Source organism: Diadema antillarum, unplaced genomic scaffold, assembly GCF_040938485.1.
Source record: "Diadema antillarum isolate AM-2024a unplaced genomic scaffold, OU_Dant_1.0 scf00000081, whole genome shotgun sequence".
NCBI lineage: Eukaryota > Metazoa > Echinodermata > Echinoidea > Diadematoida > Diadematidae > Diadema > Diadema antillarum.
In genome coordinates, this window is record NW_027270970.1 from 858,743 (window position 1) to 873,691 (window position 14,949).

Sequence of the window (14,949 nt, forward strand, 5' to 3'; positions counted from 1 at the left end):
ACAGGAAGTTATACATCTGCAGAAATGTGACAAAAACAAGTTTCAGAGAGAAAGAAAAACATGCGCGTTCGATGAGACACGCCATACATGAAATCTGAATCCCATAACGGTACAGCGTATGTTAGATCAGATATTGTCAGTACACTGTACATGCTGGAAGACTACACAGTTTTGGAAATTCTTTGTCAGGAAGTGGGATACGTAACATATTGTATCATATACATTGTTTCCAGTAAAAACGCGTAAATACTTTTGTACATGATGTTTATATACGTGTATACTTTAACCCTAAAAGGGCGGGGGGGGGGGGGGGGGGGAGGGTGGGGGTTAATCAGCGCCCCCCCCCCCCCCACATTTTTCACGACTATTCCGCCGCGCGATTTTTTTTTTGACTGCGCCATTGCTGACCTTTTACTTTCAAGTCTCGCACATCGTTTGACACCATTTCTGCGATAATCGCACATACCGTTACCACGCTAATGCACAACCTTTTATACATGCCTGTCAGACCGAAAATGGCTCAAAAACATGGTTTTGTGTATAAGGTCTATGCAAATGGAGTTTTCTCACATTATTCAAAAAGATACATGTACAATTATTTTCACTTTCAATGGCTAAAATCAATTAATTTTAGCACAATTATGCTTAAATTTGGTTCTGTAATAAATTTTGTGAAAAAACCCAGAAAAAACAAACGGTCGAAAAACAAAGAAATGCATAAGAAATTCGTAAAACAATAAAATACATAAGAAAGTAATTTTTATACCAGATTTTTTTTTCAAGTACATTGTTACTAAGTGCTACAAAGAATGTCATCACCAAAAATTATGATTCTAGGAGCTTTACTTTCTAATTTAGAGCAAAATGTATGATGATTTTATGCATATAATCGGCTAGCATAATCAATAAGGTACATGTATAATGAACATTTCCTTTTCTTTTTTATAGTTTTGTAGATTACGCCACAGGTAATGCGTGTGCCAATTTTCATGGCGATTGCGCGATCGACGGCCGAGACCTCAAGGCCAGGGGGGTTGAATCAACCCTTTCTCCCCCCCCCCCCCTCCCCCCCCCCCCCCCCCCCCCCCCCCCCCCCCCGGTCACAGAACACCCCCAAAAGCCCGGCCTGGTCAGGGTTAATCTACATGTATTTGACAAATGAAATATTAGTCATGGGGAGTCGATGTCTTCAAAGAGAAGCTTGGTAGGACCCTACAGTCCGAAACTTGAAGTCACATAATACATGTATATTGCATAGCAAGAGATGACAATACATGTATTCCCAGCATTAACGACTATATTGCAATATGTACACAAATCTGCCGTCAGGTGTTTTCATATCGGGATACTTTAGAGGTTTGCCGATATCAGTCCAGAGTTGGGGAAACGCGCCAAACTGCAAGGCGCGATGTCGTGAGTGGGCGTCTCCCCCATCACCATTTGGCAGAGTATCTTGCCCACCACGGGGGCCAGCTTGAAGCCGTGACCTGATGAGTGAGAAATTGGCAAAAATTGGAAAACAGAAACCAGAGCAGGCCTGAGGTGAGTGGTCATGGATTCAGAATAATATTGAACTTTCTCCCCCGTATAGATAGATACTTAACGCGAGTTCAGTTATAAAATGCTAATTTGCTGAAGGAGCGTGAGTTTATACCTATTGATCTATACAAAAAGACATGAACAATTCACAGGATTTTCTTCATAATTATCTGATATGCACACAGTTATCTGCTGCAAACGGTATCGAACAAAATACAATGTACATGTACAGTACAATGTACCATCAACTACGCAGAAGTTAAATGAAATCTAAAAGGCAATAAACATCCTTGTAAGAATTGGATTTTTTAAAACATAAATTAACTGTTGCACAGGCATTTACTTATTTACTTATTTATTTGTTTATTTATTTACTTTTGGGGCGGTCGTTTCTACTGTAGGATTCAAGTTGCATTCATACGTCAATGCTCTGTTCAAACTCGAAGGTGTACGTGTCTGCACACATTGTGTTGATAAAACGTCGGTCTTATGCCAAAAGGGCCTTAAACCACTTCCACTGTTATGCCAAAAGGCCCTTAACGCTAAAGACTTTGTACACTATTGGTGCCCTTTTGGCATAACAAGGGAAGTTCTTTAAGGCCCTTTTGGCATAAGGTCGACGAAAAACTCATTACAGTCCGACCTCTCCTATCCGGCCTCTCTTTATCCGTATCTCTCTATTATCCGGATGCGATCTCGCAGTGTTTTGGTGTTTTTTTTCAACCTAATAGTTACGGGTATAACATGTATTTAAGTAAAAGATCAGAGGGCAAGAAAAAAAAAAGTCACAATAAAGGCCCTCGGCATGATGATGTCATCACCTCACAAATTTCCATAGATCGTGTACAAAAAAAAAAAGGCGAAAATTTACATTTTCTGCCACTTAAGTATAGTTTTACATGGTTGGATAACTTTGGAATAATGGTCAATCAGATATAATTATTAGGATTTGCGACTGAGGCATAATGGCTTTTCAACAAACAACCCCCCCAAAAAAGACCCTGAAAATTTCAAGATGTACAAATTATATGGTAAGTTGTGAAGGGATGACATAATCAACTATTTCCATATTCATAATTGTTCAAGAACTATTTTCGTGAAAACAAGGAAAACTTCTTAATTTCATAAGTTTCGTATTCTTATCTGATTTTTACATGTGAAAACTAGCTGACCCCCCCCCCCCTCCCCATTCGTAGGTGAACCATGCACTCACCTGAAAAGCCGCATCCAATGACAATATTCGGATGTCTGGGGTGTCTGTCTAGTATAAGCTCATTGTCCGGAGTTGTCTATAACGGAAGACGCAAAATCAACAAATATTAATCATTATCAAAAACACAAGGCACAAATCGGATAGGCCTATACTGATACTACAGCAAGGCAACACATTACTTTTGACGGACAAATTACCATCTTATGTTTAGCATAGTGAATAAATGTTAAGTGTATGTGAACTGAGGCGAAATTAGTAGATTTGCTAAAAAAAAGGGTAATAAAAAGGTGACAGACGTTTTGAAAGTTATTGACCAGTCAAAATGCATTATTATGTAAATGAGCTGATGGTGTGCTCACCTCGCAACCTGCCATGTGATTTGCTCTTTTGTTCAAACGCAATTATCATGCCCCAGTGTCAAATCCTATCTGACTGGTCATTATTCGGAAACAATTCAGCCAGAAATAATAACGTTTTTACACTTTTATAGCTGAAAATTGAATTTATGCCAGTTTTTTTTTCATACCACCGACCACCAATGAAAAATTGTGAAGTGATGACAATCTCCATCAGCTCACTTATTTGCATGTTCACTTCCACTCTTCGAGAACAGTTTAGTAAAAAGTAGCGAAACTTTACAACTTTGTTTACAAGATTTTACTCTATCTTTAGAGTGAGAGAGTGAGAAGTAACAAAGGGGTGGGGGAGAAAGGGGAACTTACTGTATATCTTTACTGTGTGAGAAGAGAAATGTGATCTGTGAACTAAAAGTCAACGAAGGAGAGAACTCACGGTATACATGCAGGTTTCCACGATGGAAGGTCTGCTGTGGAGCCCGGGGAAATGCTCCGTCACGTACTTGCTAACCATTTCGATGTCCCACTGGTGATCACCAACAATGGTATCTCTCTCGTCGGGGTCAACGGGTCGAATCCCCCCATGGTAATTTATCTGATGAGCAGCGAAAAAAAACAACAACCAAAACCACCAACTACAAAAAGCCATGTGTCGACTACTTACTGTATGCTCTCAGGATGCGTTTCTATTCTCGTCTATCAATACCGTTCAGAGTATACATAGATTTGCTGGTGAATTATGGTACCTTTCTGAGCGAGAATCGTGGATTCACTAAATTAAAGGGTTTCTTTTTAAAACATCAAACGGTTAGCATTTCAGAAGTAGTATACGCTGTAATTTCCTATATTACCTGTAGTACAATTAGAATAAAAATGAGTTATCTAACTCCGAAAACAAATCGCAAAAGTGACAAAGTAATGTTATAATTATTTCAGAGATTATAAGAGAAGAAGGACTATCACAGTACTCCCCCCCCCCCCTTCCATAGGATACAAACACTAATTTTGTGTCTTGGAATACAGATTTTGATGCCAATTTTAAGATTACACGAGAGAAAAAAGTCAATATCTCCATGGTAACGAAAGAGAAGATAGGGCTTTAACATACCTTCAACATCCCGTTGTACTCGAGGATTGGCAGACCGTATATATGCCGTTTGCCAATGCTTAGGTCCACAAAGACGGGGAAGTCTGAATAAGTGCCAGGAACCTTTTCGCGCCAGAACATTACATTAATTCGCCACGTCTGTATTAAGAAGTAATTGAGGATGAGATGGAAAGTTCAATAGCCGCCTTCACACGTACAATATAGCGGGCTGACAATCGCGATGCAAATCTCGAGATTTTTATCGTAAGTGTGAATCCCACTATTATGACGTATACAGCAGAAAAGTGACAACTGAATCATTAGGCCTGAATTTGCTTAACAAATATTTCGATGCTTGCGCACAAGTGAAAACCTTTTCAACGAAAAATCCTTGACAGGGAAACAATTTTGTAACAGACATTGATTCCTCATTGTGTAACTAAGCATCGATTATGAAAACGAATCCAAAGAGTTGACATTGAGATGCATTGCATTATATAGGTACATTAGATAGCATTACAAAGGATTCATGTATTTGATATTCATTTTCTAAGCATTAAGATTATAAGATATTATACATGTATACACTATACAGCCCCTGCCACTTCCACTTACGTACACATGAGCTTTGAGGGTCACAATGATGGAACATTTTCATGTCAATTGGTGGAATGGGATATAACTTTGCAATGACAAATGATAAATGACATTTATATCCGAGACATTAATGTGGCACTTTGAATTACTGAAGATATAAGTTTTTGAATAATTATAGCCTATTTTTGTCTCAGAGTTACTGTCCGTAACTGAAATATATTATCAACATGAGGAGTGTGGGTAATCTCATGAGACCGTCACCCATGAGTCACACGGCACACGAGTACGACATTGAAAAAAGATCCAGGAGTCATACAGCCCATGAGCTCGACACTGACAGGCAAATAAGGCTCATGAGTCCGACACTAAGCAAAAAGGCCCACGAAACCGACCGCGACTTCGACATGACATCACGGGGTTTCATGTGTCGGTTTCGTGGGCCTTTTTTCTTCATGACGAACTCGTGGGCATTGTTTGCCTACGGGATTGTTGAACTCATGGGCTGTACGGCTCGTGGGTGTTGGACTCGTAACGTGCACGAGAAGAGTAGAGGTGTCTTGAAATTGATTTCGCTGGTCAGCGTAACGATGTCCACTCACTTTCAACGGAGGTTCAAGGCCCAGGGGTTTGAGAAGCTTGCCCGCCCACGGCCCCGGAGTCAATATCAAGTGCTTGGCAGTGTACTCACTCAACGCTGTTCTCACAATGACAGTGTCACCCGGTATTATATGTTCTACCTTCTCCGAATCTCGTAAAACACCTCCATGTCGTACAAAGATGTCCTGGGAATGAAATGAGAAGAATGGTAAACTTATTCAACGAATCTGCCTTTACAACTCTCAAAGTTCTTATCAACACATTTTGTTTCATTGAATTTTTAATCTACATAATGCAATCATTTTGGGTCACGAACCTAAAGCGCAAAAATCGTGTATTGGCAACGTCGTCAGTATAATTCTTGAATATCTGATGAATGAATGGTCAGTGCTGAACTTTTCTTTGAAATTGACGAAATTTGAAATTTGAAATTGAAGAAGACGAACCTGGAAGCACTGGAGAGCCTTGTTAGCACGGAGTATGCCAGCCTCAACATCAATAAAGGTCAATGTGTCATCCTTGTGTCGGAAGGCAGGGTATCTTCGTTGCCTCTCCTCGTGGCCGATCTCCTCCACGGGTTTTCCCGCGTTTTTTGTTTCCTCCAGTCTACGATCGTAAATCTCTCGCTCTGGACCAGAGAGCACCAACATCCCCGTCTTTCTGCATTTTCAAACACATGCATCACACACCAAACACAAAGACATCCATGGAACAACGGTATATCGAAGCTTTGAATTCAACCTAGAACAACGTAGAGCGAAAAGAGAAAACATAACTTTTCGTTATTTTTTTTTTCAGTCAATGTCAGTAGCCTAGATGTCAGTATTTGCGTTGAGAAAGGATTGCCGGGCAAGACGGTGAGTTTGCAAGGTACGCCAACGTTTTCCTCTCCGATCTCTTTGGTTTCCTGCTTCACAAATCTGGGTACAAATGTATAAAATGATAAAACTCCATCACTGAAGCGGCATAGTAAGTTGGCTGCTCATACTAATCTTGGTTCAGGACTGAAAATTCGTAGATCAATGGAAAGCTTGTTAAAGTGCATTTACATAATACATTATATAGGGCCTAATACCTCAGGTAACAGTGTGTGTTGCCACGGTCATCAACTACACTGGTAAAGGCCCGTGGACACGAACTTTGAAAATAATTTCGAGCATTCGCTAGGGTCGACACATCAGGAATCTGTCTTTTAACAAAGTGCCATCATGTTTGTGGCAGAATCGATCGTATACCTGCTCTTACTCTACCTGGGCCCTGTTTCATAAAGCTGTTCGTAAAGTTACGAACCACTTATACAAGCGATTGGTGATCAGTTCTTGTGCTGAATTATTGAAATTCTGATAAGTATAGCACATCAGAACTGATCACCAGTTGCTCGTAAGTACTGCTGTTCGTAACTTTACGAACAACTTTATGAACACCCCCTGGATATACAGACTAGATGACTTAAGGATTCAAGGGCAGTGGAGATCGAGAGGTGAGTGAAACGTACCGATACAGAGGTGTCTTCGATTCCTTCTCAAGGAGAGCCCAGAGGGGAAAGGCCTCCTTCATCATCTCCTGGTAGTGAGGTTCTGCGTAGGCATATCGTGTGACACGGGCAAAACCATGAGAGCTGCCCCGCGTGTGCGGTAGAGGGAACTAAAGAGAGATTAGGTGTGGAGAAATTCACAAGAAGAGAGGGAGGGGAAAGAATTAAAAGGTAATGTCATTGTTGTTGATATATAATGACAATGAAATGAACAAAAATTTAATAATGACAAAAAGGGGAGGGGGTGGAAATGGAAGAGGAGGGGAGGTAGTGCAAGGAAAGAGGAGACGAAAGGGGGGGGGGGGAGGCTGTCGTCTCTCTAGACTCAGTCGCACCGGGAGAAAAGAGGCGATAAATGAGAAATACTAAAGAGAAAAGATGGCAAGCCCAACGAGATGGAGAGCATAATTATTGTTTCACACGAAGCGGAATAAACAGTATTACGGACTAGGCCTATAGTAGTTGCATTCATTGTTCATGTAACACTATTACGTTATTAATGCCTTATCATTTTTATCAGAGGCGTTTAATTTTTTCATGCATAACAATAGTAGATGTCGGGAGAAAAAGTTACATTAACGAATATTTATCCTATATATATTATTATTATTATTATTATTATTAGAATGGTTTATTGGGTAAAATTTGCAAAATCGTAGCCCGAAGGTTAAAATACATTGCAATGACGATTATACATTGAACTGTCGTACATTACATCGACATTAAAAAACAATTGGACACAAAATATATTGCACAAAACAATTACCAGATATTACTACACAAAAAACAAACACATATATGTGTGCATACATGAAATCTATCCATTTGATATCACAAATAAATAAAATTATATGAATATATTTCAAACAATAATTCTTTACCAAAAATGTGTAGCTGTATACTACAAAACAAAAACAAAAACATAATTTCTTTAATCCAACAACCCATTTCAAAATTACACAGGCATAATCACACATCATCGTATTCAATATTGTGTTCCTGAGAGAGATTAAAAAAAGAATTTCTACATATTTACATACTGTATCTGACTGTATAAAAAATACCAAAAACCATATATACAATATATACATATTATCTAGTTTCAAGCGAAAATCAAGCCTTGGCATCAAATATTACTAATGTAATACTTTGGTGCACGTGTATTTGATATTCTTAATTATTGTGTGAGAGAAACCAATTAATCTACGTAATCCAGTCAAAAATGTGGTGCCTACCTGATCAAGCAAGAGTGTACGCAGTCTCTTCTTAGCACAATGGTACGCCACTGCTGATCCCTCGATGCCAGCTCCTACAATTATAACGTCAAACATCCTAGCATATTTTGGCGCCGAAAATGAACTGAAAATCAGTGCGAAACGCCTTGCTTTCTGTAGTCTTCGCTGCTGCAGCTATATGAAGTTCAGTGCAGCAGAGGACGACGGGTACATAATATTGCTCTGTGCACGACCGTACAGGAGTCCACTTCGTCACAATTTCGTCGTCTACTGTCGAGTCATTTCAAACGGATATCAGAGAAGGAGTCGGAGTCAGTACCAAGAAGAGGCCTACAGCTGTTAGTCTGAGCAACCAGAAAGAAAGACGGAGGCTCAAATCGCTGTGATCAGCTCGCGATTTTTGGTGCTGGCAATAAGAGGATAAAGAGGCCTACTAGAAGACCTGCAGACCGTGTTCAGTCTCTCAGAAACCTGCGCATACATTTATATTTTTGTGGCGACCATGTCCCGAAGATTGGATTTGTCCTTTTTTCCAAGACAATCTGTCCATCAACAATAGAGTGTACAGCCCGTTTGGCCCAGCGCGGCGAACTGCATTAGTGAAAAACTCTACACGTACAATGTAGTATGTTGAGATGTTGAGGGTAAAAAGATAGAGAGTGTGTGTGGGTGCTGTTACACGTGCAGTTGAATCGGAAGAGAGAACCCAGGCTTACGTGTGTGTACTGATCTTTGATCCCAGAACCCCTTGTGAATAAGCAATGCTCGCAACGATAAACACATGCCTTTTGACTCTCTATCTATTAATTCTGCCCAGCAGTCTGTCCATTGGTCCATGCACTGGATTATGGTGACCCAATTATTTACATGAGCGATATGAGTAAATGTGCTCGTTATATTTTTTGACTCTGAAGGAACGTAGTAACATGTTAGACTACAGGTAATGGACCTGTCATGTTCGAGCAAGCATACAGTATTTTCATGCAATGCTCACCAGGTAATTAATTGTCACGATGTTTTGCTCGCAGTCCCCAATCATCAGTCCACTTGTATTACGTAATGACTTCCCTCGCGGTTTTACACGATAGAAGGTCATGCGGCAAGAACCTACTATACGCCACGACCGAGTCACTGAAAAGAACTGTTTCGTCCTCATTTCGGTTGAGAGCTAAATTGCCATATCAGACTCAACTGCCTTTGAATACACGCCTGTGATGGAGAACAGCAAACCTCAAAACATTTACATTTTTGTGGTCACAAAAATGATAATTACACGTACTGCAGTATACCTTCACTTATGGACACGCATGTAACATTGCTTATATGGTATAATACATATACACATCGTCTACCGTATACTGTCCATTTTTACTCTGAAACATGAATGGGAAAATGGGAAAAATAGATTACAAAACACTCTCAACCTGACAAAATATTTGTTTTCTCTTGAAAAGTACGTGCATTTCCCAAATGAAATTGATTGAGTGATCGATGCACTACAACTCCACATGCATTTTCTTGATTTAACGGGTTATTACCTTCTGTGCATGTAGTTTTTAGATTTCTTAAAGCGCCGTCTTGTTTTTATCCAGGCTGTCTGTCGGTGGTGATGATGAGATCAAAGCAGGAAAGCATGTTTAAAACGCTGTCGTGATTTCGACACTTGATAGAAACAAGTGCATGAATTAAGTAACGAGCGATTATATTAATGTCCATACACGTTTATTGGGTCCATGGTAAAAGTAGCCTCTTGTTGACAGCCCTGGCGGTATGAAGTCCGCAGAGTCGATATCGAGGCGGGCCAGACATCGATATCGACTCTATACGGACTCCAACATCACCAGGGTCATCGACAAACCCCCCCCCCCCCCAATTGTCTCCCGAGAGTTCAGTGGTGGTTAAACTATGTCCTGTTTACCCTTGGAAGCGGTGATGTAAAAAAATAATGTTCAAGATATCACACTGATGCATATGTTTAGGTATGTTGTATCACAAAACATCCTACCATATACAATGTACAATTTTTGCAATAAAGCTTGAAATTCTGGACCCCTCGGTAGAACAGCTCCACCATGAGGGCGGAGCTGAGTAGGGCCATCCAGCCGCAGTTTTATGTACTTTTGTGAAAATTTCTTTGCATTTTTCAATAAGAAGTGATGTACATAATATTCGCGGAATTAAAATCCATCCATCAATCAAATACATAAGGAGATATCACTATTTTTCTCATTTAACCACAACTGTAGACGGTTTTGTCTGGAAACATTCTTATTATAACTATTGTTCACATTTTGTGTACTTAACAATACTTAAAAGCATAACTTAGCATTTGCAGAAGAAACAAAAACCCAACATTAGTGCTTTAAAATAGTTCTAAAATTTGAGTTAGGGATAGAAACAACCAATGTAATCGCTGTTAAGTATTGTTAAATATACAAAATGTAAATAATAGATATACTAAAAATGTTTCCAGACTAAACCATCTACATCAGTTATGGTTTATTGAGAAAAATAGTGATATCTCTTTACACATATGCATCAGAAGTGATATCTTGAACATATAAATCACTGCTCCCAACGGTCAACAGGACATTTAACATCGATGATACGGATTCAAATCTGTACAGTGGTTGTTTCTATCCCTAACTCACATTTTAGAACTATCTTGAAGCACTAATGACGGGTTTTTGTTTGCTTCTGCAAATGGTAAATTATGCCTTTAAACATTCAATGCAGTACAATCCTAAAAAGACGGGGGGGGGGGGGTTCTAAAAGGCCCCCTCCTCGAAATTAAAGGACAAGTCCACCTTCACAGACATGTGGATTGAGTGACTGCAGCAACATTGGTAGTACAATGTATACACATCAGTGAGAGTTTGAGAAAAATCGGACAATCCGTTTAAAAATTATGAATTTTCAAAGTTTCTGCTCTTTCACTGCTGGATGAGAATACTACTACAACTCGTGATGTCACACGTGCACAATGATATGAAGAAAGTATAAAGAAAAATCAACATATTTTCACTTTTCTTGCATAATGAAAGACCACTTGACTTTCCTCTTTCACAAGCCAGGAGGAACAATAATATCCTTAACAGTAACATACATCAGAGACAAGTCGAGAAAATGTGCCTTTTTTCCAAAAAATAAAATGTGAAATTTTCTTTACACAATTTATTTTCCTTACATCGTTCTACGCATGTGACATCATACACTGTATCAGTCTTCTCATCCAGCAGTGACTGCGCAGACACTTTGAATATTCATAACTTTTGAACGGATTGTCCGATTTTTCCCAAACTTTCACTGATGCATTCTACCAAAGATATACTGCATTCACTCAATCCACATGTAATGAAGGTGGATCTGTCCTTTAACTGTGATTATTTCATAACGCATGAAGATTTCGCGCTGTCATTTCATGACTTTCTTTGCAGTTTTTGCACAACTCCTGGGGGGCGTTTCATCAACGAGTTCGTCGGAGTTTTCACCGACGAATTTGCTATCAGCCAATCAGACGCAAGGATTTATACTGACAACTGTCAAAAGCTAATGAAATCCTTGGTCTGATTGGCTGATAGCAAATTTGTCGGTGAAAACTCCGACGAACTCGTTGATGAAACGCCCCCCTGATTCTAATTTTGCATGCCCCGCATAGACGATTACATAGTTACGTCACGTACACATGGCATGTCAAATAAAATTCGATATTTGCATTCGTTTGTGTGTAAAGTCAATGGGGACTATATCACAGATAGGCCTACATACGTGTACTACATGTATGTACTATTTCGAAACTACATGTATATTTTGATTCTTTTTAGTTGATGTCAAGTGTGAAAACAAATAACTCTATGATTATGAAACAATGAAATACATAAGGAAATAATGTTAACGATAAAAAAGCATGCATATATATTCTGAATTATGCTTTGTTTAGATTTATATTAGAGCTTGTTTATCTTTTTTTTTTTTTTTTTTGGTCATTCAAATTTGATTTGGATCATTCCGTGACGAGATATGCGATAAAAAGTGCCCAAACATTACATTTGCCTACAAAGCATGTATGCCTATTCTCTGTGTGACATCATGAATCGTTGTATAATTCTTTTCAATCAATGGTGGTACCAAAACCTCACAAAAATCAGATCTTATTGAAAGGATTTCCTATTTTCCTCACACTTCACCGATGTGTCCACATGTGATATGTCTTCAAAAATATCAAATCACATTGAAAAAGGAAGATGACATACCAGCTTCACCATAAAAATGCGTGAGTGGGGGCTCAAGGAAGCAGAACAAAAGAAGAAAGCATGTATAAATTCTACACGAGTGGTATTGTAATGGATTTCATTGCTATCAAAATACATTTCTGAAATATGTGAGCCTCCAATTCTGCCACTCACACATTCCTACGGTGAGCCCCCACTCGTGTATTCTTATGGTGAAGCTGCTTTGTCATTGTCCTTGTTCAGTGTGATTTGTTTTGGGTTTTCAGAGTACATTGTATTATTTTTCTGCTCAAAGACCACTATTAATTCCATAAATTTTAACATGGAGCTGTTATTTTATGTACATGTACTAAGTGATGTGAAATTATGAAAATTGCCTATACACTGTACTTCTCCATTAACCCTAACTAGGCCGGGCTCTTTAGGTAGTTGATAGAGCTGGGGGGCTCCCCCCCCCCCCCCCCCCCCCCCCCTCCAGATCTCGGCCGTCGACTGCGCGATCACGACGAAAATTGGCACACACATTGCCTATGATGTAATCTAAAATTTCTTGATGTCAATTTTTCAAAAAATTATCATTTATGCTAAATAATGCTAATTTATGCATAATGATGCATGAAATCAGACTATTTGGTGTAAATCACAAAAAAAGCTCAAAACAGGCACGTTTTTTGTTAAAATATTCTTTTTAGTGTCCTTAGCAAATGTAATAAAAAGAATTGTGATATCACAAAAAATTCTTAAGTATTTTATTGTTTTTTGAATTTCTTACGTATTTCTGTTTTTTCGACTTTGTTTTTCATTGTTTTTTTCGATGAAATTTTTCCGCGACATCGCTCCGAACAAGAAACTATGTTATTCATTGATTTTAATCAATAAAACACCAAAATAATCATGCTTATATGAAATTTGCCTTAAGCACAGTTTGCATTGAAATTGTACACGAATTAACGTTTTTGGGCAATTTTTGATCTGACATGCATGTACATATTTTTGCGTAACTTCGGAACCGCGCGCCCGGGCGTCGCAAATTTGTTCGGAGCGATGTCGCAATTTTTTTAAATTACATTTGCTTAGGACACTAAAAAGAATATTTACACAAAAAATGTGCCTGTTTTGAGCTTTATTTTATGATTTATACCAAATAGTCTGATTTCATGCATTATTATGCATAAATTAGCATAATTTAGCATAAATGATAATTTTTTAAAAATTAACTTCAAGGTATTTTAGATTACATCATAGGCAATGTGTGTGCCAATTTTCGTCGCGATCGCGCCGTCGACGACCGAGATCTGGAAGGGGGCCTGTGAGGCCCCCCTCCGGCTCTATCAACTACCCAAATAGCCTGGCCTAGTTAGGGTTAAGGGTGTTCAAAATCAAGCCACAAAGACAACACAAAAAGACTGCAGCGTACTATGAACTATTAACACTAGATGCAGTATATTTCAAACTTCTCAACAATATACAATAGATAATCCTCACCATAGAGTAATAATGTCATGACTCACATAAACATGTACAATGTACAAAACTCTGTTACCTTTTCTGTTGTAAGTTGCATAAAAGTTGAGACCAAAAGGATGACCAATTGGGCCTACAAAGACAAACTGATCCTGTATCACTTAGCATTGTGAACATGGTGAAAAATCAGAACTGGCCACTAATTAATTCATTACCACACCTTTCATTCTCAATCTACACTAATTTCTTGCCAGACAATGTCCCCAGCAAATGACTTTATCTGAGTATTATACACACAGTATGCACTGGTCCTGTCATACATCAACCATCTCTTCAAAGCTGTTTCCAGTACAACTATACTGAAAAAGCATCATGCATGCACAAGTCAAACTGGGAATTCCCCCTAGTGATTTGAGAAAAGTTGTTGTGAATTTAACTGGGAAAACAAAACAGTAAAAATGAAAGATCGAGGAGACATGATTACAAGGTCTGTGGTACAATAAGTGTTTGGATACATACAAAACTTGATCACAGCTTCCGAGAAATTATTAGCATAATATATTTCAGCTTAACGTTTAGCTCTAGTTTTTGGTGTTTGTTCATTTGCCATGATTCCCACTGGGGAAAAAGGCTTGATTGAATACATGTTATTCTCCAGCTGATGTGTCTGCATACAAATGTTAAATCGAGCTCTTACGGGTAGGTCTGGCATTTAGCTGATAGATTACACACACATTGCTTTTATCAAATGTATACATCATTGAAAATCTACAAGTGGAAGTGAGCACTTTGCTGCTGCTTGTAACTGAAGCACTTGTTTATAAAACAATTTGATGAAACACATTACAAGTTTAGTGTTCCATCTACGTAGACTTCCATCCCATGTGCACTCCGAACATACTACAGTGTACATGTATTATGTTTCTTACTCTCTAAAAAAAAATTGAGTGAAAATATTCACTCTTAAAAGAGTGAATACAAAAAAGAGTGGATTTAGAGTGAAATTGGAGTGAATTTTGAGTGAAAATGTTCATTTTCACTCATTTTGGAGTGACGTCAGGGATCACTCGAAGATTTTGGAGTGCTCCCTGACGT

General features: G+C 38.7%; 1 protein-coding gene across 1 annotated transcript; it reads right to left on the reverse strand.

Annotated features, from left to right (window-relative positions):
- Window positions 1-1,350: 1,350 nt before the first annotated feature.
- LOC139717717 (peroxisomal sarcosine oxidase-like) lies at window positions 1,351-8,254 on the reverse strand. The gene is made up of 8 exons (XM_071629218.1): window positions 8,159-8,254; window positions 6,885-7,033; window positions 5,836-6,049; window positions 5,392-5,574; window positions 4,217-4,354; window positions 3,545-3,703; window positions 2,753-2,828; window positions 1,351-1,487 (listed from the first exon to the last, which is right to left on the reverse strand). The coding sequence occupies exons 1-8, from the start codon at window positions 8,252-8,254 to the stop codon at window positions 1,351-1,353; spliced, it is 1,152 nt and encodes a 383-aa protein (XP_071485319.1).
- Between the last annotated feature and the right edge of the window lie 6,695 nt (window positions 8,255-14,949).